This window comes from Micromys minutus, assembly GCF_963924665.1.
Source record: "Micromys minutus genome assembly, chromosome: 20".
Lineage (NCBI taxonomy): Eukaryota > Metazoa > Chordata > Mammalia > Rodentia > Muridae > Micromys > Micromys minutus.
In genome coordinates this window covers 52,331,014-52,355,892 of record NC_137955.1, presented here as the reverse complement: position 1 = coordinate 52,355,892, position 24,879 = coordinate 52,331,014, and the positions used below count along the sequence as shown (strand labels likewise).

The window sequence follows — 24,879 nt, the reverse complement described above, 5'->3', positions numbered from 1 at the left end:
TTCTCCTGTCCTGCCAACTCAATGGATCCTTAAGTGGGGCATTTTCAACCAAGATATGCAGCTCTGTTGTGGTCCTAACTATTCATCAACTAAAATCCAGTCCAGAAGCCATGTCCTCGAGAGAAACAATGGCCAGAGAATTGCCATACTTTGGGGTTAGGGTAAAATATCCCGTTGTATAATATGCCCTTGTGGGCAGCCAAGCCTGCCAGGCACCACTCTTAGGAAAAAAAAACTAAACTGTGGGATCAACCTGAGCAGGGCCTGGACTAGGCAGAGTTAAGGCTGAGGGTCAGTTCCAAGATGTATTCAGACTAGTGTCTTTTCCCTGGCACAGACCAAGGTTTCCTTGGGCACAAATTACAGCAGACAAAAGAGACAGACAGATGGACAAACAGACATGTGTACTGTGGACAGAGAAGGTCTATGGTTTCTGAGGCCCAAGAGCCTGTTGGACCATGAGGCAGTGCTGGGGCACAAGTAAACCCCACTAATGCATTTGAGTGACAAACCTACCACCACCGAAGCCCCTAAATTTTCCTTTATAGTAAGTCATTCAGCACATCTGGGCAGTTGTGTCTCTGCAGGGTCAGCTAAGGATGCCCAGAGTATCTGGGAAAGGGCAGGAAAAGGCATGGCTCAGGTAACGTTTCTGAAGAAGCCACTGCCCTGCTACCAGAAAGACAACCCATGCCTCTGTTAACCTTAGCCCTGTCCCCAGAGGCCACGTGGCCCCAGATCTAAATCTGTTTCACAGCAGGGGGAAAGATGACAGCCAACACCACTCCACAGACGACCACCCAGAGTGTGCAGGGCAGCTTGCATGGAACCTCTAGGACCTTGTCCCTTCCCAGAAATACAGAACACTGAAGGTGCCCACTGAGACACAGTACCAGAAAAATGAAGGTGGCCAAGCCTCATGAAGGGAAAGGGAACGTGTGATTTGAAAGCCTAGCAAGGGTGTTCTCTGTCTAGAAAGTTCCAAGACTGCTATCCACATAGAGGGCAGCATGTGTACCTTGATCTCCCGCCTCCGGCTGTCCTCATCTTCCTCATGCTCGACCACACCCTGGCTCAGGTTGGTATAGTTGGCCAGCTTGTTCAGCAGTGATGACACCATGGGGTTGCTGTCCATCTCTTCCTATGGGTGCAAAGCATCACACAGGTAAGAACCAGGTTTGTCAACATCCCAGGGCAGCAGGTCACTGGTCCAGCAGATCCATCTGTCCCAGGGCTGTGTAGAACCCAAGAGTCCATAGTCAAGTGACTGGAACCCCCAGGATCTGTATGCTCCAGAACATCGGTCCAGCAGGTCTGGACTCAGAAGTCAGTGGCACTGGAGGGACTGTATCTGCCCAAGTTGCAGCCCACTTATCAGAAATAGACAAGCTCAGTGGATCATAGGCAGAAGCACTCTACTCCTTCCTCATCAGCCCAGGCTGCCCTTGCCTGGGAGACAAGAGATGACTGCTCCTTTACTTCCCTCACAGGTTCTTCACTAACGTACCTTCTTCATGTAGAAATTGAAAACAGAATTACCTCAAAAAGTGCCATGTTCTTCCCCTCGAAGTAGCTCTCTCTTTCCACCTCCACATTATTGATAAATGGGCTGTTCTCCCTGGGGTTTCCATCTCCTGTGGAAGACAGTCAGGTTACTCTCAGGATCCCAGGCTACGCAGACCCCTGACCTAGGGAGTAACCAAGTCAGCAGGTATGGGACCCTGAATTCTAATTCCTTTCCAGTCAGGGTCTTGGCAGAGGTGTGCCTCTGCGGGACTCCTTAGTCCTTGTTACACAGGACATGCCTTATGCTGCCAGGTCCCTAGACCAGTCCTCTCCACCTCAATTTCCACACATGAGATGGTGCCATCCTAGATCTTTTCCCCTCTGGCTAGCCAGGCACGTTGCACACCGGGCTGGACTGGTGAGTATTCAAGTTAAGAACATCCCCCCACACCCCGCGCCTCCCCAGGTACAGCTTTGGAGAACTGGTTCTGTTAATTAGTGGGAGGAAAAAAAAGCTATTTAAAACTTTAGAGGGGTAAGTGCAGGCATCATTGGTTGAGACCAAGGTGCTGAAGATGTTTCATTTGGATGAGGAGGAACTTCAGGTGCTGCTGGACGTGACCTTATAAGGGAAAAGGAAGCTTAACCTGGCTACCGGCTATGTGACCTCCTCCAGTGGTGAGGCATGAGTGGGGAAATGCAGGCCCGAGGCAGAGGGCGTGATCCAACTCCTGCCAATCTCAGGTACAAGGGGCAGTAAGAAGAGGACCCAAAAAAAAAAAAAAAAAATCAAGAACAATCTTGGCAAATGGGGTAAGGGTGGGGGTGGTAGGGGCAAGGAACAGGAGATCTGGCAGTGTGTTCCACACTAGAACCCTCTCCATGTCCAGTCAGCAGAAGTCTTAGACACTCAAGGCCCTTGACAAGCAGATCCAGTAACCAGGGTAATGGTATGATGCCCGGGATGAGAGAAGACCACACCTTGGAGGTTTGGATTCCTGGGTACAGAGTACGCTGTGCTGGTGTCTGAAACCAAGGCCTTGATCCCTGAACATATATATCGTGGGCCAGCAGCACAGGGTAAGAGCAGGGCAATGATTCTATTTGCACTTATTCAAGGTAGATAGTTGGAAGGAGGAACCAGGTAAAAATTCTACCAGTTGAGGAACAGCAAGTTACATTATGTCCCCTTTCAAGTCCTACTAACCAGGCATGTGATACTTCTGGGGATGACTATCCTAAAAGCCAAGAACCTCACAAACAGATTGGCCCCATTAAAGACTAAAGCGCTCTTTGAGGGAGGACACACACACACACACACACACACACACACACAAACCAAGGTTTGTTTTGTTTTGACAGTAGCTTTGAATTTCAAATTCTTCAAATCCCAATAGGATTATGCTAGCCTTCAGGGTGGGGGTGGGGGGAGGCCCACACATACCTCCTACCCTATTAGCTAGTTCAGACCATGGTTTACCACCAATCCTGACTGGTACCTAAACAGAAAAGGCAGGCTGACGCAGGTCCCTGAAGCTCACTAGACCCTTTCTGTCTCAGGATACACCTGACCCAGGTCCTAGTAACAAACTCCAATAATCAAGGTCATCGGGGTCAGGGAACAAAGGAACACAAAGTGCCCTGCCCTGAATTTAAGTAGGCCCCTAGAATGGGGCATCTGATTACATAAGCTAAACCAAAGCAGAGGGAAGAAGCCCTTGTTAGGGCCCACAGCCCAGAAGTGCCTTTGTTCTAGTAAGAAATCCCCCCACCAGTATGCACTCAAATACTGTAAGTCCCCCATGGTGTCCCCCTCCTCTTAATTCATGACCCTTAGCTTTCCCCAAGAACTACAGTAAAGTAGAAACAGAACTGCAAACAGTCTTCTGCAGAGAATCCATTCATGGGGCAGCTCAGACAGCTGAGAGCACAGCCACTGCTTCTCAGCAGTGTGTCTTTGATAAGACCGGAGCTCTGAGGACAACTGAACAAACACAGGCACAGTTCCACCCTGTGTGTTCTCTATACACTATCCTCCCTAGTGGGAACCTCACACCCTTCAAATTCCACTCACATCAGAACCTTGGAGCAAGTAGGTGGGGGCAAGACTGCATGCCACATCGTGGACTGAAGCTGAAAATATGGCTGGCTGGCCCTTTACTGGATGGTCAGAAAGCTGGGGGCAGAGTAAGGTCTGCTGATTTGCCTGTACACACATGCTCGCCCACCCTTGTGAAATCCATGCAGAGCCTTTCATGCAAGTGAAGGCTTACAGGCCAAGGCACAACCTCCCTAGGTTCCCATCAAACCCATAACCACCCCCACACAGAAATACCAGGCCAGCATCCTGCAGAACAACCCCCTTCCATCTGGAGGCAATAGCCTGTATTCGCAACTGTCCCCAGCGTGAGGTCTCCTCATCTCACCAACTTCAGATCTTACATGTGTCAGATGTAAGACAGTCAAGGGACAGATTAAGTCACACCTAAAGAAACGTGAGAGGTGGATCACAGCAAAGCAGAAAATAGGTATAAGAAACCCTGGCCAAGAGACAGGAGAATCCTATGGCTCAAATCTTCCAAGGAAAGAGGTGTAACCTGAAGGGACTCTGGCCAGCTCCAGCATGGCTCTGAAGGCCCTTGCCCTCCTCCCCCATTCCCTCTGCCTTGCTAAAAATCATTAGATTACATTCCTAGAGCTAGTCCCCAAGGCCTATTCCCTTATTTGGCCAATCCTTCCTCCTGAGCCTGACTACCAAAAAGTCCAGTACTGAAGCCTAACAATTAAAGTTCCCTTTGGCTCACGTAATTACTATGCCCAATTAAAATTAAACACTTTATCCTAACACGAGCCTTCCTATTTTACCTTTATAAGCTGCCAATTGGCCATGTCTGTCTCCGCTATCCAGAGATAGTCCTTTGTCCTTGAGGACAAATACAAATATCTATTCCCCCTCCCACCTTTGTTTCCTCTATCTCCTGCCTTTGTTTCTTATTCCCTACCATTTGTCTCTGTGGGGCAAATAAATCTCCTTTGTGCTGAGAACTTGGTCTTGGGGACTCTGAGCCTATACTTTTTCTTACATAACCTTTGAACCTACACATGCTAACTACCCAAAACACTATAGCCAATCACAGAATCCTCATTGTTCAGTTCCTTCTCCAGAGTATGGGTAAAGCATTCTAGAACAGCATCCCAGGTCTTCTAATAAATGATCTAAATTTAATTAATACCCAAGTACACTGTAGACAGTGGAGGCCAGTTTCTACCCTTCCAGGAAAGGGAAAGCCAGATGAGCCCTGAGGCGTGACACATCTGAAGAATGAATGAAAACTCTGGGCTTTTCAGGGTGTTGTGTACATGTTGTGAGCTAACAGGTCAAGAAGCAGGGCACACTAGTAGCTTAATGTGTACTCAGCACCTACAACTGGCTTTGCTAAACCCATTTTCCACTTAGACCATCTCAGGAGAACCATTGACTACAGGGATAAGGCAGGGGATGGATGCTAAGACTAAATGTAGCCAGGATATGTCAGTGACATGTCAAACGCCAAGGGCACCATCTGGATAGTCCCCCATGACCACTTCTGAGGCCATCTAAGCATCAGCTGATTGAGGCACAGACACACACAGGCAGCTGAGGACCACACACGCCACGGAGACCTGCTATAATATTTTGATGTACAGACCAGTAGTCAGGCTAGAAGAAACTGCACTGGGAGCCTGTAGCTGGGAGACAGTGCGGGGGATGGGCATACACAGCCTAGTGGGGTAGGCCCAGCTGAGTTATTAAAGGGTCACAGCCTTCATATCACACATAGTAAAGGGTAGCTGAACAGCAAGCATTCTCGATCCTATGTATCTGTGGGTCCACCCACTGTGCCACTATTCAAACTATAGGGCCCACAGACACAAGCCTGCAGTTCCTGCTGCCCAGAAAGCAGAGGCACACAGGAAAATTCCAGTATAAAGCAGGATAGCAGGCTTTCTGTGGTGACATCACAACGTTATATGACTATATGAAACTCAAATAAGATCTTTGTTGTGTGAACACTAATTCTCACCTGGTAAATGCGATAGAGATTCTGAAAGATTCTGAAAAAAAATGTGGGGGTTGGTTTGTTTGGGTTTTTTTGTTTGTTTGTTTGTTTGTTTTTTGGAGAGGATATGCCCTAAAAGAACTTCACAGCCTCTGCATGTGTATGAGAGATGCATGCAGGAGAAGGGAAAGAGAACAAATATGCAGAGAGCTGAGGCCAAGCATAGGAGACTCCTTTGTATTCTTATGATTTCCTGTGGTGGCACACACCTTTGATCCCAGTCATTAGGAGGTAGAGGCAGACAAGAGTTCTGTGAGTTGCCAGTCAGCCAGGGCTACATAGTGAGAACCTATTTTGGAAACAAATAAACAACAAAAAATTAAATACAAATACAACACACTCTGGTGTCACCAGCTCTGAGGACACAAGAGGACCAGGGTGTGACTCATACCCCAACAACCCTCCAGAGGGTAGGAGACAGGGTTTCAGATTCTCCCTCAGATGCTCAGATGGAGCCAACTCAAGCTCATGACCTTGAACAAAGTCTCTGCTGCTCACCTCCAGCTAAGCTCAAATTACCAGTCTCCAGGGAAGAGGGCTACATGGAAAGACACAGAAGGGCAAAAAGCTCTTCAGAAACTGCTCCTCCCATAGCCCGAGTTGAGGAGTCACCTGCCTGGATCTTTCACAAAAAGAAGTCATAATGCTGTTCTGAGCAGTCACAGCCAGTGTTCTCAAGAAACTTTTCTGACGCTTTGCCCAGATACACATGTATAGTGATGAGTGATCATTGAGGGAGACCACACCCCCATGGCATGACCAACACTCCAGGGGGGCCCTGGCAAGACACTTGTGAAGCTGTCAACTAGATGACATTTAAACAACTGTTCAGCGGGATGACTTTGCAGGATGGCCAAGGCCGCTAGACCCAGAAAGAAATGTAAGGGGACAAACAAATGCTGGGGAGACTGGGGTAGACATGACACACAGCCTTGACCTAGCTCACAGTAAGCTGTCCACTATGGCAGCTCATACACCTCTGACTTTTCATTTTATAGTTTATCAAAGTAATGTATGGGTGCACAACACAGAAACACACACACACTCATACTCACAAATCTTAAGGACAGTGAAACACATCATCAGAATTTCTGTAAATCCCTCCAGTTGGAGACTGTGCTAAAGACAGTAAGTTTGTAATCGGCCATTCATTCTAGTCCCCCAAGTCTCAACTTACACCCCCAGAATTTCTGTAAATCCCTCCAGTTGGAGACTGTGCTAAAGACAGTAAGTTTGTAATCGGCCATTCATTCTAGTCCCCCAAGTCTCAACTTACACCCCCAGAATTTCTGTAAATCCCTCCAGTTGGAGACTGTGCTAAAGACAGTAAGTTTGTAATCGGCCATTCATTCTAGTCCCCCAAGTCTCAACTTACACCCCAACTACACCAATTCTTTAACAAATACAGCCATCATCAAAGCCCAAGCTCTGTCTGGGCAGCTACAAAGAGATTATATCACAATGAGGTCACACCTAAACCAAACAGATGGGAAATATTTATGGTACCCCATCCTCAGGACACTGAGAGGGTATCCAAAGGTCCTCTCTTCCTAATCCTACCAGAGTCATGAGATAACTAAGAATCAAATAAGGGCTGGAGAGATGGCTCAGCATTTAAGAGCACTGATTGCTTTTCCAGAGATCCTGAGTTCATTTCCCAGTAACCACATGGTGGCTCACAACCATCTGTAATGGGATCTGACGCCTTCTTCTCCTCATGTGTCTGAATAAAGAACAGTATACTCATATACATCAGATAGATAGATAGATATAGATAGATAGATAGATAGATAGATAGATAGATAGATAGATAGATAGATGATAGATGGTTAGATAGGTGATAGACAGATGATAGATGGCTTGATAGGTGATAGATGGATAATAGGTGATTGATAGGTAGGTAGATAGAAAAGTGATAGATGATAGATAGATAGATAGATAGACAGACAGACAAAATGAAATGCTTCCATGAGAGTGCACCTGAATCTACATGAAAGGAAAAACTAGGATCTATTTTGTCATTTAGATGACTATTAATTCTCAAATCTCTTATTCCTTCTATACATAAATAAACCTAAGTCCAAATCCTTGGTTTTTTTTTTTTTTTTTTTTTTTTTTTTGGAGAGGAAATTTTGACACTGAAGGCCAGAAACCTTGATTTAAACGCACCCAGAGCTCAGGAGTTCACCAGAGCTGAAAGCTTGTTAAGCTCCAGGGCAAAGCTGCTCCACCTGAGGCGGTGTCTCTCCCTATCAGACTATACACACTCACAACCAGAAGCATCTCAGGGCAAAGGACAGCTGGATATACAGCTGCCAAGGATGTGGCAGAAGGATGGGTGGCATGAAGAGGAGTGGACACTATGTCAGGTGCCCACTGCCAGCCAAGCACTTAAACACAGGCCTCTCCACCATCTGGGAGGAAATCCAGACACCAGTGCTCTGTAGGTAGGCGCCAGGCAGACAGACTCTCAGGTCGAGAGACCACAAGGCTAACCCTCCACCCTAGGAAGACAAACTCTTCCTGTGGACCAGAAGTGATCAATTTCCCTCATTACAGAAACACTAAAAACCTGTCTACTTCACAGGCAGGTAGCAATGGCCTGCCATCTGCTCCATGACAGAACAACCAGAAAGGGTTCACTCAGAAGTCATGGAGCAGGCAGAGCCCGGAACCTTCCATCGCTGAGATGCAGCAAGATTTAGAAAACTGCAAAACCTTTTCTAAATACCCTGGATCTGTAAGGGCTGGTGATGGAAAAGAAATTCATAAGCCATTCAACCCTTCCCCCTTTCCTGCCTCACAGTGTATCTTTTACTGGCTGCCTTTATCTTTAAGGAATGTGACAAGAGTCTGATGGCTGGGATGCAGCACACCTTCAATCAACCACAGCACTCAGAAGCAGTTTGATCTTTGTGAGTTTGAAGCCAGCCTGGTCTACACAGAGAGTTCCAAGACAGCTAGAACTATATAGGGAAACCCTGCCTCAAAAACACCAAAATAAAGTAACACATGACGGATACGATCTTAAGGATCTTAAGCCATGAAATCCAGAGTAGAATAAACGAGCCATGGATGCACCCTCTCCTCCCTGCAAGCCTCACTCACAGAAACATCAGAAAGACAAAGACTGCTTGGCTGAGCTGTTGTGCATCTACTACAAACCCCCAGAGCCTCTGAGCCCACAGACCCACAGGCCTTGGGACACAGACGAGAGGACAAGTACTGAGGGAATTTCCCTTTAGAGGGGACCACAAACCATGGAGGTTCCACATGAAGGCAAGCGCTTCTATCAAACCTTCCAGCCGAGCTGGCAACATCATGTACAAAACTATAAGACAGTCTGACCGAAGAAACAGCAAAGAATCTCAAAACCAAGGGAAAAAGATACAACTGGAAGTAATACACCTCTCTTGTGCCACATGCAGCTGTCTTCTGACATCTGCATCCTGTTGGCCTTTAAGATGCATGTATTAGGGATCTCAGGCATCTTCAGCAGCCAATGACTCCATAATCCTTCACTGCCCAATGTACAGCCAGAGCCTACTGCCTGTGACATACCTACATCCTGCCAGCTGATGCCTCAGCAGCAAAGGACCATTCCAAGGGCAGCTTGCCTCAACAGAAACCAGAGATGGCAGAATATCAGCTGACTACCCATGCCCAGTGTCATTTGTTGAAAGAGAAAATAAATAAATAAATAAAGGGATAAATGTCAGACGCAAAGGCTAAAGGGTCTGACTGTTGGTGATTCAGTGAAGAGATGAGGCAGCCAACTCACTAAGGGAGAGAGACCTAGGGTGGTGATAGTGTAGAGGGCCTTCACACAACTATCCCCAGTGATCAGGACAATAGGACTGAATCCTGGGACAGTGAAAGACCCAATGTGATACTAGATCAACTGAATCCTTCCTCCCCAGATACGGACCCTGGGGGGAGGTGACATGATCCCCAGGGAAGAAACTCTCCAGGACCTGACCTCACTCCCATGAGGTCAGGTTATCAGAAATGAGTACATGTAAGAAACTTCCACAGCTAAGGACAACTAGATATCCTGAGGACCTCTGGGACAGGATAGAGACACTAAGACTCTGTTCTTTCAGAGGACCAGGATTCAATTCCCAGAACCCACAAAGTGACTCATAACTGTAACACAAGTTCCAGAGTACTCTTCTGGCCTCCATGGGCACAAGACACTCATATGGTACACAGATATACATTTAAGTAAAAGATGCATGGGGAACAAGGAAACCCCCCCCCTTACCCCCAGAACCTAGGCATCAGTGGACAGAGAACCTTCAGGGAATATAGCAGCATAGCAGAGAATAGCATCATGATTCTTCAATGCTGACTAGTCCCACCACAGCTCCACAATCCTGACAATGAGATAAGGTGGACCATATTGTTCCTGTCAGCACCAAGGAGGCCCAGCTCCTGATCAGCCACCCCAACAACCTGTCAACCTTGGAACCTTCCCTTAAAAGACCCGTGTGCTATAACACCCTATTAGCGACCTGATGGTCAGGGTATCCGGGCATCCTGTCTCTAACATAGAGGGGACTGGCCGCTGTCATTTGCTTCTCTTCTCACCATACAAGGTCTGGCTGTTCTGTGGACACTGCCATAAGCCCATCTATCTTCACAGGCACAGTTCTTCACAGGGAAAAAGTCACTCTAGGGCCTCCTATGGTAACTCATACTATCTGGTCAGGGAGCCTAGCCTAGACCACAGCCCTGGGTATTGGGATTCTGTAAACCCCATCCTGCTGCCCCCTCCTATCTCTCTTGTTCTCGTTTTCTCCCCTTGACCCCCCCCCCCATCTCTCTACGTGCTCATGGCTGGCCTCTGCTTCTCTCTTCCTCTTCTCCTCTTCTCTCTCTCTGCCTCTACTACCCTCTTAACTCCCCTCATGACTCAAATAAAGTCTATTCTGTACTATACCCTTATGTGGCTGGTCCCTCAGGGGGAAGGAATTCCCAACATGGATCCTCCAGAGGCATCCCCCTTGCCTCCATGCCTCGCCGCACCTTCATGGGCCATATTCCCCTCACCCCCTTCATCTTTTTCCTAACACTGATGCCAAAACCCAGGACATCATCTTTTCTTTTTTATATACACATCACTGGGCCAACAAAGATTATGGAGTTTTCTTACAAGTGCATCAAATGCTTCATGAAGACATATTACAAACTGCAGGGAACTTGAGCCAACCCTGACCTCTACCATAAAGACTATAGGATGTGTTTCAACTTGGAGAAAAAGCCCCACCTTGGTTTTTCACTTTGTCATCTTACATGGGGACAGCCCTTAGCTAGCCTAGAGACAGTTGCTCCTAGATGCCCACTAGCTATAGACTGTCCCTGCTTCATAGTTGTCCAACTGAAGCCTGATGCATTTTAAAGTTTACAGACATGACCAGAGATAGCTGTAAGCACAACGCCCCAAGAAAGCCACCATGCTAAGGTTGTGTTTGAATGTGACTCGCCTGTGGAAATGAAAATTTGCTTTCAACAAAGACCTGCACCTACTCATCTTCTACTTAGAAACCCCTCAAACACCTTCTCATTAAGAAGACCCTTGTTCTCAGAGGCAGTCTCAGATCTGCCTTCTCAAATATGTCTTAATGGATTCCTCTAGGGTATGCAAATGCAGCATCCCTTTCCAGCAAGCAGGTAACAAAATGCAAAGTTCCCTCCTGTAGCTGCAGTCTCTCCTGTCCCACAGAAGAAAAGGCTACATACAGGCATCAAGCTTTAGGAACCCTGTCCCTTCAGATAATCTGACTATGTATATAAGAGAGGTGTGTGCATAGGTCAGAGATGGTCAGGGTCCTGGGCATGAGAGGAGACAACCTCTCCATTAGATAAGCATCAGGTATTTGTGAAATCCAGCCAAGTTTCATAGGCATAGCCAAGCAGTGCCAGAACCACTGCTGGCCCTCAGCCCAGGATCTGCTCCAGGACAGCAAATTGATTCCCCACTCCCAACCTGCTCCCTGCAGAGTAGTGTCTTAGTAAGGAGAAACCAGGCACAACCTGGCAGGCCCCCAGACCCATTCACAGGCAGCCAGGCCTTAACAGCATGACCCAGGCATGGCCTCCTCCCACCCCTGTTCTTTCTGAGGCAGGCAGGGATCCAGGGCATTACTACTAATCCCTCAATGGCTCAAGGGAGGGATAGAAAGCAACCCCTGAGACTCGGGAGCCATATCCCCTGATAGGCTGAGGAGGCTGGCCAGTAGAGCTGGCTACAAAGGCCAGCAGCCTCCTCCCTTTCCTGACATCAAGTGTAGGCGGAAAGTCTACCCAGCTTAACAACACTGGAGATGGAGCATGGGTCACAGAGGAGCTGAGTTTGTGTACAGAGGCCTGGGGGAGGAGGTAGGCAAACTGCTTAGCTCAAAGGGCTCGCTACTAAGCACCCACAACAAAATGAAGTCCCACCTGGTAACCTTAAGCTCTTTGGCTTCCTAAAGACAGCCTGTCCGGAGGCAGGACTACCACCATAAAACTACCCTACCCTGGTGGCTGCATTGTGAAATGTTTTTGTGCTAGAATGGGTTTCAGAGTTCCAGGGCCCTGAAAACTCGAAGAATGCCCACTGGCTCTTGACTGCCCTCCAGATTCTCTGAACCTTCATGCATCCTAAAAGTCCAGCAACTTGGAAAATCCAGGCCAGTGGGACAGACTGCACAGCATGGTTAATGAGAGCGCCACAGGCTGACTGACAGGCCCTGGGTTGACAGCTTTCCACTTTCAACAGCAAATTGCTGGCTGAATGAACAACGCATTCTGAAGAGAAAACAAAGGAAATATTGAGAAACAAGAACCACCCACAGCACTGGCCCAAGAGAGCCACTTACTTCTTATGGCATTTTCCATGCACATTCCTCTAACCCCAGCCTACCATATATCAGGTTCCCAGAACCATGAGGTCTAGTAGAGAGCCTCTGTCCTTCAGACAACAGGCCCAGTCCTTTCCCACCTGCTCTGGCCTCTGTCACTCTGATTCAGTGTGGGAACTTTTGAAGTAAGTGGCTTAAAGTGTTTCCCCTGCCCTCAGGGCCAGCCACACCTTCTTCCTTGGAAGCAATACACTTTACTTCAAGGTTGCACTGATGCTGGGCTGCAGAGGGCTCCAAGAACATTTGCACCAGAGTGGCAGGCAGCCCACTTCTCTCCACAAGGCTCCATGGGAACAGGTCCAGGTTTAAGCAGAAACTGGCAAACCAAGTGTGTGAGCAAGGCTAATGCCTAGTAGAGCCGGAAACCCTGCAACCTTGGTTAGTACCTACATCCACAGCTGGCTGTCCACTCTCCTGCTAACCCTAACCTAACTCAGTAGCATGTCTCATATAGTTTGAAAAACAAAGATTCTCAGAGGAACACTAAAAAGATCTGGGAGCCCAGGGAGTAGTGAAGCAAGCTTCCCAAATGATGTTGCAAGCCTGTTCTCCCTCCTACCCTGAGATTGGTAGGCACTGTCCCCAAAATATACCCATAAAGGTCACTGGTATTCCTTATGTCCACTTACAAGGCAGCCTGATTAAGGCATTTCCTTCAATAGGCTTTTAAATCTAGCATTCAAACCAACCTAAAACCCAGAGAAGCAGAGGAGCTTTGCAGCCTGCCATCCAAAAGGTTCTCTGCAAAGAAGCAGCCAATGTGGACAAGAAGTCAAAGCCTGACATACCACAATTACACCATTTCAGACACAGTACACACAACATATCTGCACATATGTACACATATACACATGCATACGCTTACACATGTGTACTCATGCATACTCATCACACATATACATGTTTTCACCCATTCATAGTATTTGCCATAATTACATGTACACTGCATTATGTGTGCATACCATGCACATGTGTGCATAGAAACAAGCCCATTGTTCATCTGCATGGCAACATGCTCCCCGAACAAGGCCAAATAAAATTAGAACTCCAGACTGTTCCACTGTAGGGGACAAACCTCAGGGCATTAGTCATCTATGGGATGACAGCCCTAGAAGCTACCTAAATGGTGTGTAGGTCTGGGACTTTTAGGAAGGCAGCCTCTGGTGACCTCAACTCTCCAACATCCCATGTCACACAGCTGGTGTTAGCCATGATCCAGTCTCTCTTCCCCAGAGACTAGAGAATCATTAAAGCTGAAAAGGAGCATGCTGTTCCCCCAAAGCCCAGATGCAAGAGGCCCAGGACAAAACAGAGGAGGACAGGGCCTATGCCTGTATCAGCACCCTCACAGGACAGCAGTCAGTCCCTCCCAGGGGCAGCTTCAGTTACATACTTGTCTGGGCTGTGGTCAAGTCCCTCCATTAAATGAAAAGGGAAACCCAAGAGCCACTTGGCACTCCCTCCTCTGGCCTCCAGAGCACTCAGTCCTCCCCAGTGACCATCAGATGTTTCCTGAGCCTCCCTGAAAGCCAGGCCCAGCCTGCTGGCGCCAGAGACCCACAGACGGATGGGCCAAAAGATGAAAGGTCATGGCTGCCTTTGTAAGACACGAGGCCCTGGTGAGGAAAACTGAGGCACAGAGAAATGCTCGAGAGTCATTTGTCATCCTCAGAAATAGGTCACCCCTAAAGTGGGCAGACATCAAACACAAGAGCTCAGGACACCATAAGACCAGAGATGGTGACTCCCTAACCCCGGCATTGAAAGATTAAAGCAGCTCAAACCAGACAGAAAGCGAAAGTGTGCCTAACTATGAAAACACAGGTCTGAACTGCCGCCTTTCTCTTCTCTAGAATTCCTTAGACCCTTCCCTCACAGGCCTGTGATCAAATGTGTGTGTGGTTCTGAAAATATCGGACTAAGAAGCAATATTGCCAGGTTATATCTCAGTCTACCATACTAGTCCACCTCTACACCCTGACACAATGGTTTTCTTAAAACAAGCCTACCCAAGAAGGAGGAAACTGCCTAAGTACCCCAGCAACTGGCTGGTGGCACCAGTCTTGCCTCCCACCTGCAGGTATCCTAGACCCTAAGATACCAGCACCAGCAGTGCAGGCCCTTACTTGGAGGGACATGAATGACTCTATAGACACCTCCAAAAAGGGGGCATCTGGCATGCTTACTAATCAACTCAGATCCAGGGACACCATAGCTACACACTCTGAAACCCCAAACCTAGACTTGCTTGTGGCCTAGCCACCATGGACATACACAGGACAGAGAGCTGAAAGCCTTATCACCAAGGTGGGCCTGCCATTGAGAGGAACTGGAAAGCTTATTATCTTCACAGCCCAGATCCTACCCTAAAGGGCAGTTTCCCTCCTTTGCATAATAGGAAGGTAGCAAACTTTTTATGACTGATCCCTAGTGGGGACTCCAAGTCAGCACCCATTAGGGACCTGGTACCTCGAGCCACCTTACTCCTGAGTATCATCCACTCCTGTCTACACAGGGCTTCCTTGCCTCTACATAGAATCTTCCCTCTGAATTCCAGCCCAGCAGGACTCACACTGCAGTGACTACCTCTGGTATAGCTGTCACTCCAAATCGCAGAAAATTACACCCAGCCACTTGGCCAGGGCCTGACAACAGGAGCATGGGAACAGTGGTTAATACTTAACACTGTACATCAAACTTTGCCCTCTAGGCTTGCTAAGGCAGGGTTTAATGTCCGAAGAGCAACAGGAACTACGGCTGTCTAGCCAGCTGCACTCCCTGCTGTACTGCTGGGTGTCTGACCCCACGCTGTACCAGACCGTACAGCAAACAAGAGGGAGCCATTGTCTCCAAGCACCAGAAGAGAGCAGCCCTGGCCCAATGTCTCTACCCCTCAACACTGGAGCGTGGGCCTGCCATGACACTCCCTAGTCAGATCTTGTCTGCTAAGGTGGTGGTCATACATCTTTCCTCCTTGACCTCTCTCCCCCGTTCACTGCCAGGCAGACAGAGTGAGACAGTTCCCAAATGATCTTAAAGGTGAATGTGGCCAAAACCCTTGCTGAGGTCTGAGATGTTTTCTGGGGTGCAGCAAAAATCCCATCAAGTTAGACACTGCTAGAGCCACAGTGCTGCCTTCTGAGTGACCAGCTCTGTCACCAGCTCTATCTCGTGGACAAAACCTCTTCCTCCTGCTGGGCACCGCCTCTTTCTGAATGTCCTTCCTGACCCCAGAATATGTACACCAAAAGCCAAAGAGCGCTAAGTAAGGGGCATTGGTATTGTCTAAAGAAAACCACCCTGAAAAAAAATCCATGAGCGCCACTCACAGAGGGGGCGTAACACGGTTCCTAGTGTTCTCCCGAAGCTGTATCCAGAACAAAAAGCAAAACAAGGGTCTCTCTCCAGGCTCAGAAGGTGACACTGTGTCTGGACATGTGGTCGCTTATTGTCTGCTGCTCCTCAAGCCAGAGTCCAACACCCAAAGCAGCTCTTAGGTTACACACACAACACTGTGGTGCACTAGGAACAGCAGGCAACGTCACAGGACCACACCCATCACAAACAGGTGAGTTAATATACACAAACCGACAGCTCACGGAAAGCTACTCATTGCTGGCTTCTTCCTAAGGGAAGCCTCTTTTTATATATATACTAGAATCCATGGTAGCCCTGCTCTGATAGAGTTGGCTCAGCCCCTGTGGCATGTGCACGCTTGCCTGTAAGACTCCACCTGCCAGGCTCAAGGCCATCTTTCCTAAGGTACCCCCCCACCTCAGTACCCTGTGGCTATCCTGAGTCACCACCATCAAAAGCTAAGATCATCCTCAGCCTAGGCCCTTGGCAAGTCTATAAGGCTGCCTTTCTGGAAGCCATCAGTTTGTCTCTGCCACCACTGGCAAGCGGTCCGTATCATCCCTGCACATCCTACTAGAATTCCTCTTTGCTCCCATGTCCTGAGGACACATGCCCATTCTCCCACTGCTCCAGCAGGCAACAGATCAGCATCCCCTTGACACTCAGTCCCACAGAACTCACTCTCTATCATGCAGTGCCAGGATGAGGCAGGAACTCCATCTGGTCACAGATGTACCAGGCCCAAGACAGACCCCACCTTACTAGGTGATCTTTCTAGACCAATGTGACTGCAATACCCAGTGACCAGACAGCCCAAGTCTGCTTGGCTTTAAGAACATGGCATTATATAGGGAAGGCTCTTAAAGAGTCCTTCATCACAGGAGCTGTCTCTTCAACCCTTTGGAGCAGTTAAAACATCTGCCCATTATAGTGGTCAGGAAGCCTGGGTAACATTCCAGAAAAGGACGAATTTCCAGGTCCAGGACCCTCAGATTAATTTAAAGGGGGAGGAGGGAGCAGGCAATGACTGGAGAAAGAGTCAGAAGATTCAGGTCCCTCATCAGTCCTGGAGGCCATATCAGTGACACCAAGCCACTTACTAAGTAGTCTAACCATGGAAAATGACAATGCCCAATACCATGTGACCTTCCATTGGAGAGGAACCAGCTTCCCTAACACTCACGTGCACACAGTGCATATATGCATGCTCACCCACATGAACATGGGCCTAGCAAGATGACTGACTGGTGCTGACACACCAGTACTACTGATTCCTAAGGGAAGGGCCTGCTACCTTTGAGAGGAGCCACCTGGGTTCCCAGCAGTCACCAGCTCTATGGGATCCTTTATTTCCTCCAGCTGTTTGGTGCAGCTTTGCCTAACAATACTAATACTGGTGATCAAAGCCACAGCCCCAAGGCAAGCACCCTACCACTGAGCAGTATAACCCAGCACTGTCTTTGGTTTGACAAGGGAAACAGGGCAAGTTTCCTTCTTATTTTGATTCCACAAACATTGGGTGCTGCTAGCTCTGTAAATGACCCTCAACCCCACCTTGAAGAACTCCCAAGGGATCCTCACTCACAGGATGAAGCTGTTAGTTCTTGTGCTAGTCTAGCAGGACAGGGCCCGAAGTCTCCTATGTCCTAATTGTGACCCCTGTCAGCAGCAGCCCTGAGGGCACAGAACACAATTGACTGCCCAGCCTCCACTCAACCTCCAGACAGGACAAAGGTGACTCGGCCTCCCTTATAGTATCAGGAGACAGGGTCACCTCTATGGAGAAAAGAAGTCCCCAATGACTAACATGACCACGTGGATCAGACCTGAAAGGGGACTTGCAACTAGACTGGAAGGAAGTCTACGCAGATGTCAGATTTAGCCTGGAGTTGAAGGGCCACCAGGTAGTGATTACCTTGCAGTAAATCCAGAAAGACTCCATTGTGGAATCTCCTTTCCCAGGCCTGGGGCACCTCAGTAGGAGCCCTGCACGTTCCCTGACAGGTTCCTCATAAGACTTGGAATCTAATGATGCCCAACTCTGCTAGGAAAGATCCTAGCCTCAAGCAGTGTCCTCTACACTGAAAAAAAAAAAAAAAAAAAAAAAAAAAAAAATTCCAAAAGAACACCAAGAATTCACACGTCCTTTCCACTTCTAGAGGAATCTCACAATAAAGTCCAGGTGTAGGTCTGTCCTGCTGAAGGGCTGAGGGACATGCTCCCTGTCCAGACGCACAACCCAGGTGCTTCTACAATGCATGCTTAAGGGAAGGGCCCTGAGTGAGGGGGAAACAGAAACTAAAAATCTGAGGAAGCAAACTGTGCATGTCACACTCACCACACCTGCCTTCTTCTTGCCCAACCAATTTTCACCCATATGGGTTGGGAGGCTAGCTCCTCACATGGGGCCAAGGACTTCATAAGTAGACACACACTATCTAGAAGACAGGAGCAGCTGCATTTCTGCCACTAAACTGCCAGCTCAGGCCCTGCCTGGGTCACACAGACTCAGACTGATGTATGGCCCAGGGAAAGTTCCACTTCCTACCCTCACACTACCTGCTTCCCTGGGACAGAAGCTACACCAGGCCCAAGAGGGCTATGGGTTCCCTATAAGCCATGTGTTCACAGCTTGAGGAGATGCCTAGGCAGACTAGACAGAATGTGGGGTCTGATGCCAGATGTACATTCTGGTTCCAAAGACACTGGCTGTGTAAATCCAGTTTAACTGCAGTCTGGATCTATGTAGACCTCATGAGGTCTCCAAACTCACTCCATCACAAGCAATATGCAGGAGACATGTCTAAAAAATACTTCCAAGAACTGTCAAGGGATATGCATAGGAGGCAGAACAAAGCTGCAGTGTACAGAGATGATTCCTGCAACCAGGCAAGTTGGCCCTGGCCTGTTGCCCACTCACATGCCCACATGCATGACCATACATGTGGTGTAGATCCACACAGTGGACCACTGGAAAGCCTCCTTCCTACCTGTTCAGGGCTTTGACCACCAAAAACTAAATGTAAGGTCCCTTCCCTACCCCTGGCTGGGGTCTGTTGCTCCTGTTAGAAATCCAAACAAGGCAGTCCAATGACCAGCCCAACTTGGGATCATTCTCATGGGAGGGCACTAAAGCCTGACGCTATTACTTATGCTATGTTCTGCTTACAGACCGGAGCCTGGCATGGCTGTCCCAAGAGGGACAGCAGCTAAATGAGACAGAAGCAAATACTTACACCCAGCCATTGAACTGAAGTTGGGGACCCCTGTGGTGAATTAGGGGAAGGACTGAAGAAGCTGAAGAGGAGAGCAACCCCATAGGAAGACCAGCAGTCTCAAATTACTCAGACCCCAGGGAGCTCCCAGAGATTACACCACCAACCAGGAACATACACAGGCCAGTTGGAGGCCCCTGGCACAAATATAGCAGAGGTCTGAATGGTTGGGCCTTAGTGGGAGAAGATGCTTAATCCTCGAGAGATGAGGCCCCAGGAAGGGAGATGGTGGGGAGGGCACCCTCTGGGAGGCAAGGAGGAAGAATAGGATGAGAAACTGTGGGAGGGGGAGGACTGAGAGGGGGAGAGGGGGACCAATGACTGGAATGAAAGTAAGTAAGATAATAATTGAAAACAAACAAAAATAATTGAGTAACAACTATAAACAAAAAAGAAACAAACCCCAGCAGAATTGTGACCACAACACATTCACCCCTGTCACAGTACAGTGGCTGAAGTTTCCAAAATCATCTGTATAGAAATATTAAATATACAGACCACCAAACTGCAAGTTCTGTATGAGCCCAGCCAAGTTGCATAAGTTCAGCTTGGACCATAAAAGAATTGTTAAAACACGTACACTCAGAATATGGCTCAGTTGGTAGAGCATTTGCCTAGCAATGTACCAAGCCCTGGTTCAATCCTGACCAGCAGTACATTTAAAAAAAAAAAAAAATCAAGTGGGTGTGACAACACACTAATGTAATACAAGCAGCTGGTAGAAGCACCAGGATCAGAAGTTCAGGGTCATCTTCAGCTACGTATTGCATTCAAGGCTACATTAGACCTTGTCTCAAAACAACTAATGAATTAAAAGTGCATGCTTGTTCTCTTGTTAGCCTAAACAAGTGCAAGCCATAAGAAGCCTGATAGTTACTTCCCTTCCTAGAAACTGAATCCTCAGCTCTGACTGACGTCAGGCACCACTTGAGGGCCCTGATAATGCAGGGAACAAAAAACGAATCAAAAGGAAAATTACCTCTGCCTGAGACACTAATCATATGGGACATCTGCAGATGTGTAGAATTGTCTGCCTCAGGCCACTGGGCACCAGGAAGGGCTATTGGCGCTCTACTCTGGGGGTCTCTGTGATGCTGCCGACCCTCCACACTTTCCTGACTGCTGCACGATTGAGTGTGGACTTGCAGATTCTGCCTCCACCTTACAACTGACTTTACGTGTTTAGCCAGGCAGCAGCCCTGAGACATAGCATGCTTTGTGTGTGCAGAGAAAGCTGAACAGTCCAGCATCCCATGGAGAGGGTCAGAGTGAGACAGCAGGCTGCAGACCTGGGCTAGGCCACTTCCAGGCCAGCACTCCTAGCCAGTGAATGCACACTCCTAAAAGTGTGACTAGATAAAGGAAGAGCAGTTTCTACCGCCTGTATTCTGGGCAGCAAAAAGCTCTGAGGCCATATGAGAGATCCGTCTCTTGAGGATTGCACCCTCTTTCCCTTCCAGAGCCTGGAGCCTGAACCTCCAATGTAAGACGTGGGTATGTGCAAGGCCAGCTGCTGCTGTGGGTCTGTGCTGGGTCCTCTCACCTCTACCGGAATAGGACCTATTAGACTCTAGGTCTAGAGGAGAGTTGGAACTGGGAGGAAGCAGCCGGTTCAAGGTGACTTGCCTTCAGCAGAGGGGGTGCTTGGAAGTGGGATGGATAGAGATTCCCAGGCCCATCCCCACCCCGTGGAAAGTGAAAGTGCCAGAGAGCTCCGGATCCAGGGAACAAAGAGCAGCAAAGAGAAGCCCGCGCTCAGAGTGCACAGCCCCCTCCCCAGGCTTACACGGGCCTCGGTCCTTCCTCTAAGATCCCAAGGGAGGTTTGGCTGGTCCAAGGTCAGTTTACTGGATGACCGCACTGGGCCATTCTGGAGCAAAGGAAGCTTGCCCAGAGGAAGCTGTACGTCAATGAGATCCCCATCCAGGGGTCTGTACCTCCAGCTCTCCCAAGTACCACCTAGACACCTGGGTCTTCCCGTTTCCATAGGTACCTCCAGTAGCTCTGCAACTCCTCCCTAGTCCCATCTGAGTTGCCAGACCAAGTAGTTTCCGGTGCTCCAGCCTCGGCGCTCCAGTCAGGCCAGAGAGGTGGGAACCGCGCCCCCAGGGCTGACTGAATCAGGCCAACAGGACCAACAGTGGGTGCCCCTTGCAGTCCGAGCGAGGAGCAGAGCACACTGAATTCAAGAGACTGAACGAACAGGGCCAACAAACCACCAAGAATCCTCTCCTGGTCTCGGGTCACTCCTCCGAGCCAGGCAAGGACCGGCTGGCCCTTCTGACCCCTTCCCATTGCCCCGCTACGCGCCGCGCGGGCCGCCTCCAACCACCGAGCCAGAGCGGCCCAGCGGCAACCGAAGGGCCCAGCCTCTGCCTTTGTCCCGTTGCAGGTGCGGCCAAGCTCACCCGGGGTAGGGCAGGCAGGATCCGCGCTCTCGGGAGACCCGGGTTCCTCCGTGCGCTCAGCAGCTTCGTCCTCGGCGCCGTCGGCGCGCGCCTCCACCGGCACCACCGTAAAGTTCGTGGGCATGGCTCCGTTAGACTCTGCAGTCCCTCGCAGCCACACGCTGCTCCGGAGCAGCCGCCGGACTCAGGCGTAGGGGCGGGGTCCGCCCGTCCCGCCCGCCACGTGACCTCACCTGCCCGCCCCCACGGCTCAGGAAAAGTTTGTCGGGGCGGGTTCGGGCGGCTTCCCAAATGGCCACGCCCACCGAAGGCTCCGCCCCTGTAGCCATAGTCCCAGGATTGCCCCGCCAGAGCCCTGTACTCTCAAGGACTCCGTACCCACAAACCTAACCCCTAGAGGCCACCGCCGAAAGAACTGCCCACAGCTGCAGACCTCCCTCAGCACTGGAGACACCAGTTCTGCCCCGCAGGACTGCGTCTTCCCCTCACCCCTACTCACCACACAGGCTCTGAGCCCTCCCGCCCTCCAATACTGGTCATTCACCACTTCCTCAGTTTCAGTTCTCCCATTCTCAGTCCAAACTCCCGTGGGGCTTTTCTCCTACCACCCCATAGATCATGGCGCCTTTCTCTCAGCCTGTCTGCAGCTCACTACTAGCGCTGGTGATCTAGGATGCTAACCTAGCCCAGAGAATAATCCGGGGCTAGTCAGAGGAAGCTGTGCACCCTGGGGTTAATTAATCGCACCCAAAAAGGTCACTGGGCTCCGGGAAAGGTCTGGCCAGCCAAGCCCCAGCCTCTTTATACCTGCTGGCATGAGTGTTCCATCATCCAACGATCCAACCTGGGGAACTCTTGCAGCCCAAACTTGGAGGATGGCACTTCCTCCCTTAGGTTTGGCTCCAAGGACAGGTAAATTCTGAGGGTAGTAGTGACAGGAAGATCCGAGCAAAGAGTTCCAGAATACCACATGGAGGAAGTCACAGATCTTCCGGAATTTCAGGACCTTCTGCATTTTCAACGAAAGACTGGTGAAAAACTGGAAACAAATACTCATCGAAAGAGAATGGAGTTAAACCGTTAGGGCAGGCTTGGAGTGTAGCTCAGTAGGAGAGGGTTCCCTACCGTTTCAGAGACCCTGGTATCATACCCCACACATCCTACAAAAAGCCATAGCCCCCAGGTGCAACGAGTCAGCCGAAACTGTTTTAGATGGTCCAAGAGAAACAAAGGTGATACAGCGAGAGCTGCTCACAATCTGTGGAATAGTGCCAGCCGGGTGGCCTGGCCCAGTTCAATCAGGGACAGAGTCTGGGAGGCAGCTGCCAGACCAGTGACAGGGCTGGGGATACGGAGGTTACGGGGATTTTCGTATTCTACCAATGAGAATAAAAAACATTCTGAAACCAATCAGAAAAGCCATTTTTCTGTGACAGCCCAACTGTGCGCAGCACTCTAACAGGAAGGAGCTTGAGAGGAACATGAGCCCCTCAGGAATGGCCTCTTATACAGTTACTCCAGCTCCTGTAAGGAATAGCTTGTTCAAGCCATACTGTCACACCCCCCCCCCTTCAGAAGCTATCCACAGGAAATAGGGAAGGGCTACCACCTGTTTCCCATGATAACTGGACCTTTGGTGGACCAGTGACCTCCTCAGAACAGCATCCAGACAGACAACCATCTGATACTTGGCCCCTTTCCCTGCCCTCCCCGTCTACTGTTTTTAAAGACAGGGTCTCATAGCCCAGGTTGGCATCAAATATTGATACTGATAGCCAAAGATGACTGAATTCCTGATCCTCCTGCCTCTACCTCCCAAGTACTAGGGTTACATACATGTACGGACATGCCCAGCTATTTTTTTTTTCAAACGTGTCTGTCTCTCAGCCCCGTTTCTTCGGGCTGACTGAGTTCCATCAAGGTCTGTTACTGCGGCATGATACCCACATGCTGGGAACTCAGACAGCACTGAACACTGCTCCCAGTAAAACTAAAGAGGAGTCTCAATACTCTCAAGTGCACTGGGAGCTTGAGAGGGGAGAGGGTGCTCACTGAGCTTAGTCACCTACAGAAGGAAGAGCCCATAGAACAGGACAGAGTAGCCTAGGGGGATGTTTTAATCCCCACAATGTAGAGCTGTAATATGTCCATCAACCAAGTAGGAAGCACCTCAGGGCCAACATAGCGCCAAGTGTTTTAACTTGAAAGAAGATAAAATGGCTCACACAGAACCAGTGGTCAGTATGTCAGCTACCACACCTTCCTAGATATGTGAGGGATGTTCTGATCTCAAGGGTTAAAAAAAAAAAAAAATAGGGCTTGAGAGATGGCTCTGCAGTTAAGAGCACTGACTGCTCTTACAGAGGTCCTGAGTTCAAATCCCAACAACCACATGATGGCTCACAACCATCTGTAATGGGATCTGATGCCCTCTTCTGGTGTGTCTGAAGACAGCAACGGTGTACTCATACACATAAAATAAATCTTTTTTTAAAATCATTTAAAAACGGAGTGAAACTGTGTTTTATAATTGCTCCAGATAGGACACCAAAGTCTGATGCATAAAGACTCAACCTATGAAAAAACATTTTTCTTTGACATGAGACCATGTATGCAGAGGTTAAAGACTGAGAAACTTAGGATGGAGAGATGGCTCAGTGGTTAAGAACACTAACTGCCCTTCCAGATGTCCTGAGTTCAAATCCCAGCAACCACATGGTGGCTCACAACCATCTGTAATGATGCCTTCTTCTGGTGTGTATCTGAAGACAGCTACAGTGTACTCACATTAAATAAATAAATAAATTTATTTATTTATTTTTTTAAAAATACTGGAAAACTCTGAGAACATGTTATTCAAGGAACACTACATTGCAAAATGTCTCAAGCTACAATGAGATCCCATCATATGAACCATTGTGTCCCCTCCCTATCCCCCCTCTGCATGTGTAATGTGAGCATGTGTGTGTGTGTGTGTGTGTGTGTATGCTTGTGCTGTAGGTAAGTAAGCACACGAATAGTGCATGTGACAACCTCCACTATGGGCCCTTAGGCACCTTCTTCCTTTCATTCAAGATAGGGTCTGCTGTTGGTTTGGCAATCTTGTCATGGAGCCTAGTCTAACTGGCCACTTCCAGGAAGTCTCCACCCACCATCTCCAGTAGTGCTGGGATTTCAAATGCAAAGGAGTTATGAGGTTCAGTGAAACACTTGCAACCAGTCATCCCCCCCCCCCCACACCACCACCTCTGAAGTGCTTTTAAAGAGCTCAAGAAATGAGATGCAAAGGCCTGGCTCACGTTTCACTTTTGTCCCCATCCTAACCTTC

General features: G+C 49.0%; 1 protein-coding gene across 2 annotated transcripts in view; it reads right to left on the bottom strand.

Moving 5' to 3' along the window:
* The window catches only part of SLC12A7 (solute carrier family 12 member 7), a gene marked incomplete at its 5' end in the record, with an annotated part of 78,116 nt that overhangs the window by 29,809 nt on the left and 23,428 nt on the right, over positions 1–24,879 (bottom strand). The window contains 3 exons of one of the 2 annotated variants that reach the window (XM_080933711.1): positions 1,019–1,141; positions 1,540–1,634; positions 21,552–21,695. In XM_080933711.1, the coding sequence (XP_080789837.1) occupies positions 1,019–1,141; positions 1,540–1,634; positions 21,552–21,675 (342 nt within the window). Of the gene's footprint in view, positions 1–1,018; positions 1,142–1,539; positions 1,635–21,551; positions 21,696–24,879 lie in introns of those variants that run through there. The other variant, XM_080933710.1, reaches the window with a different exon arrangement.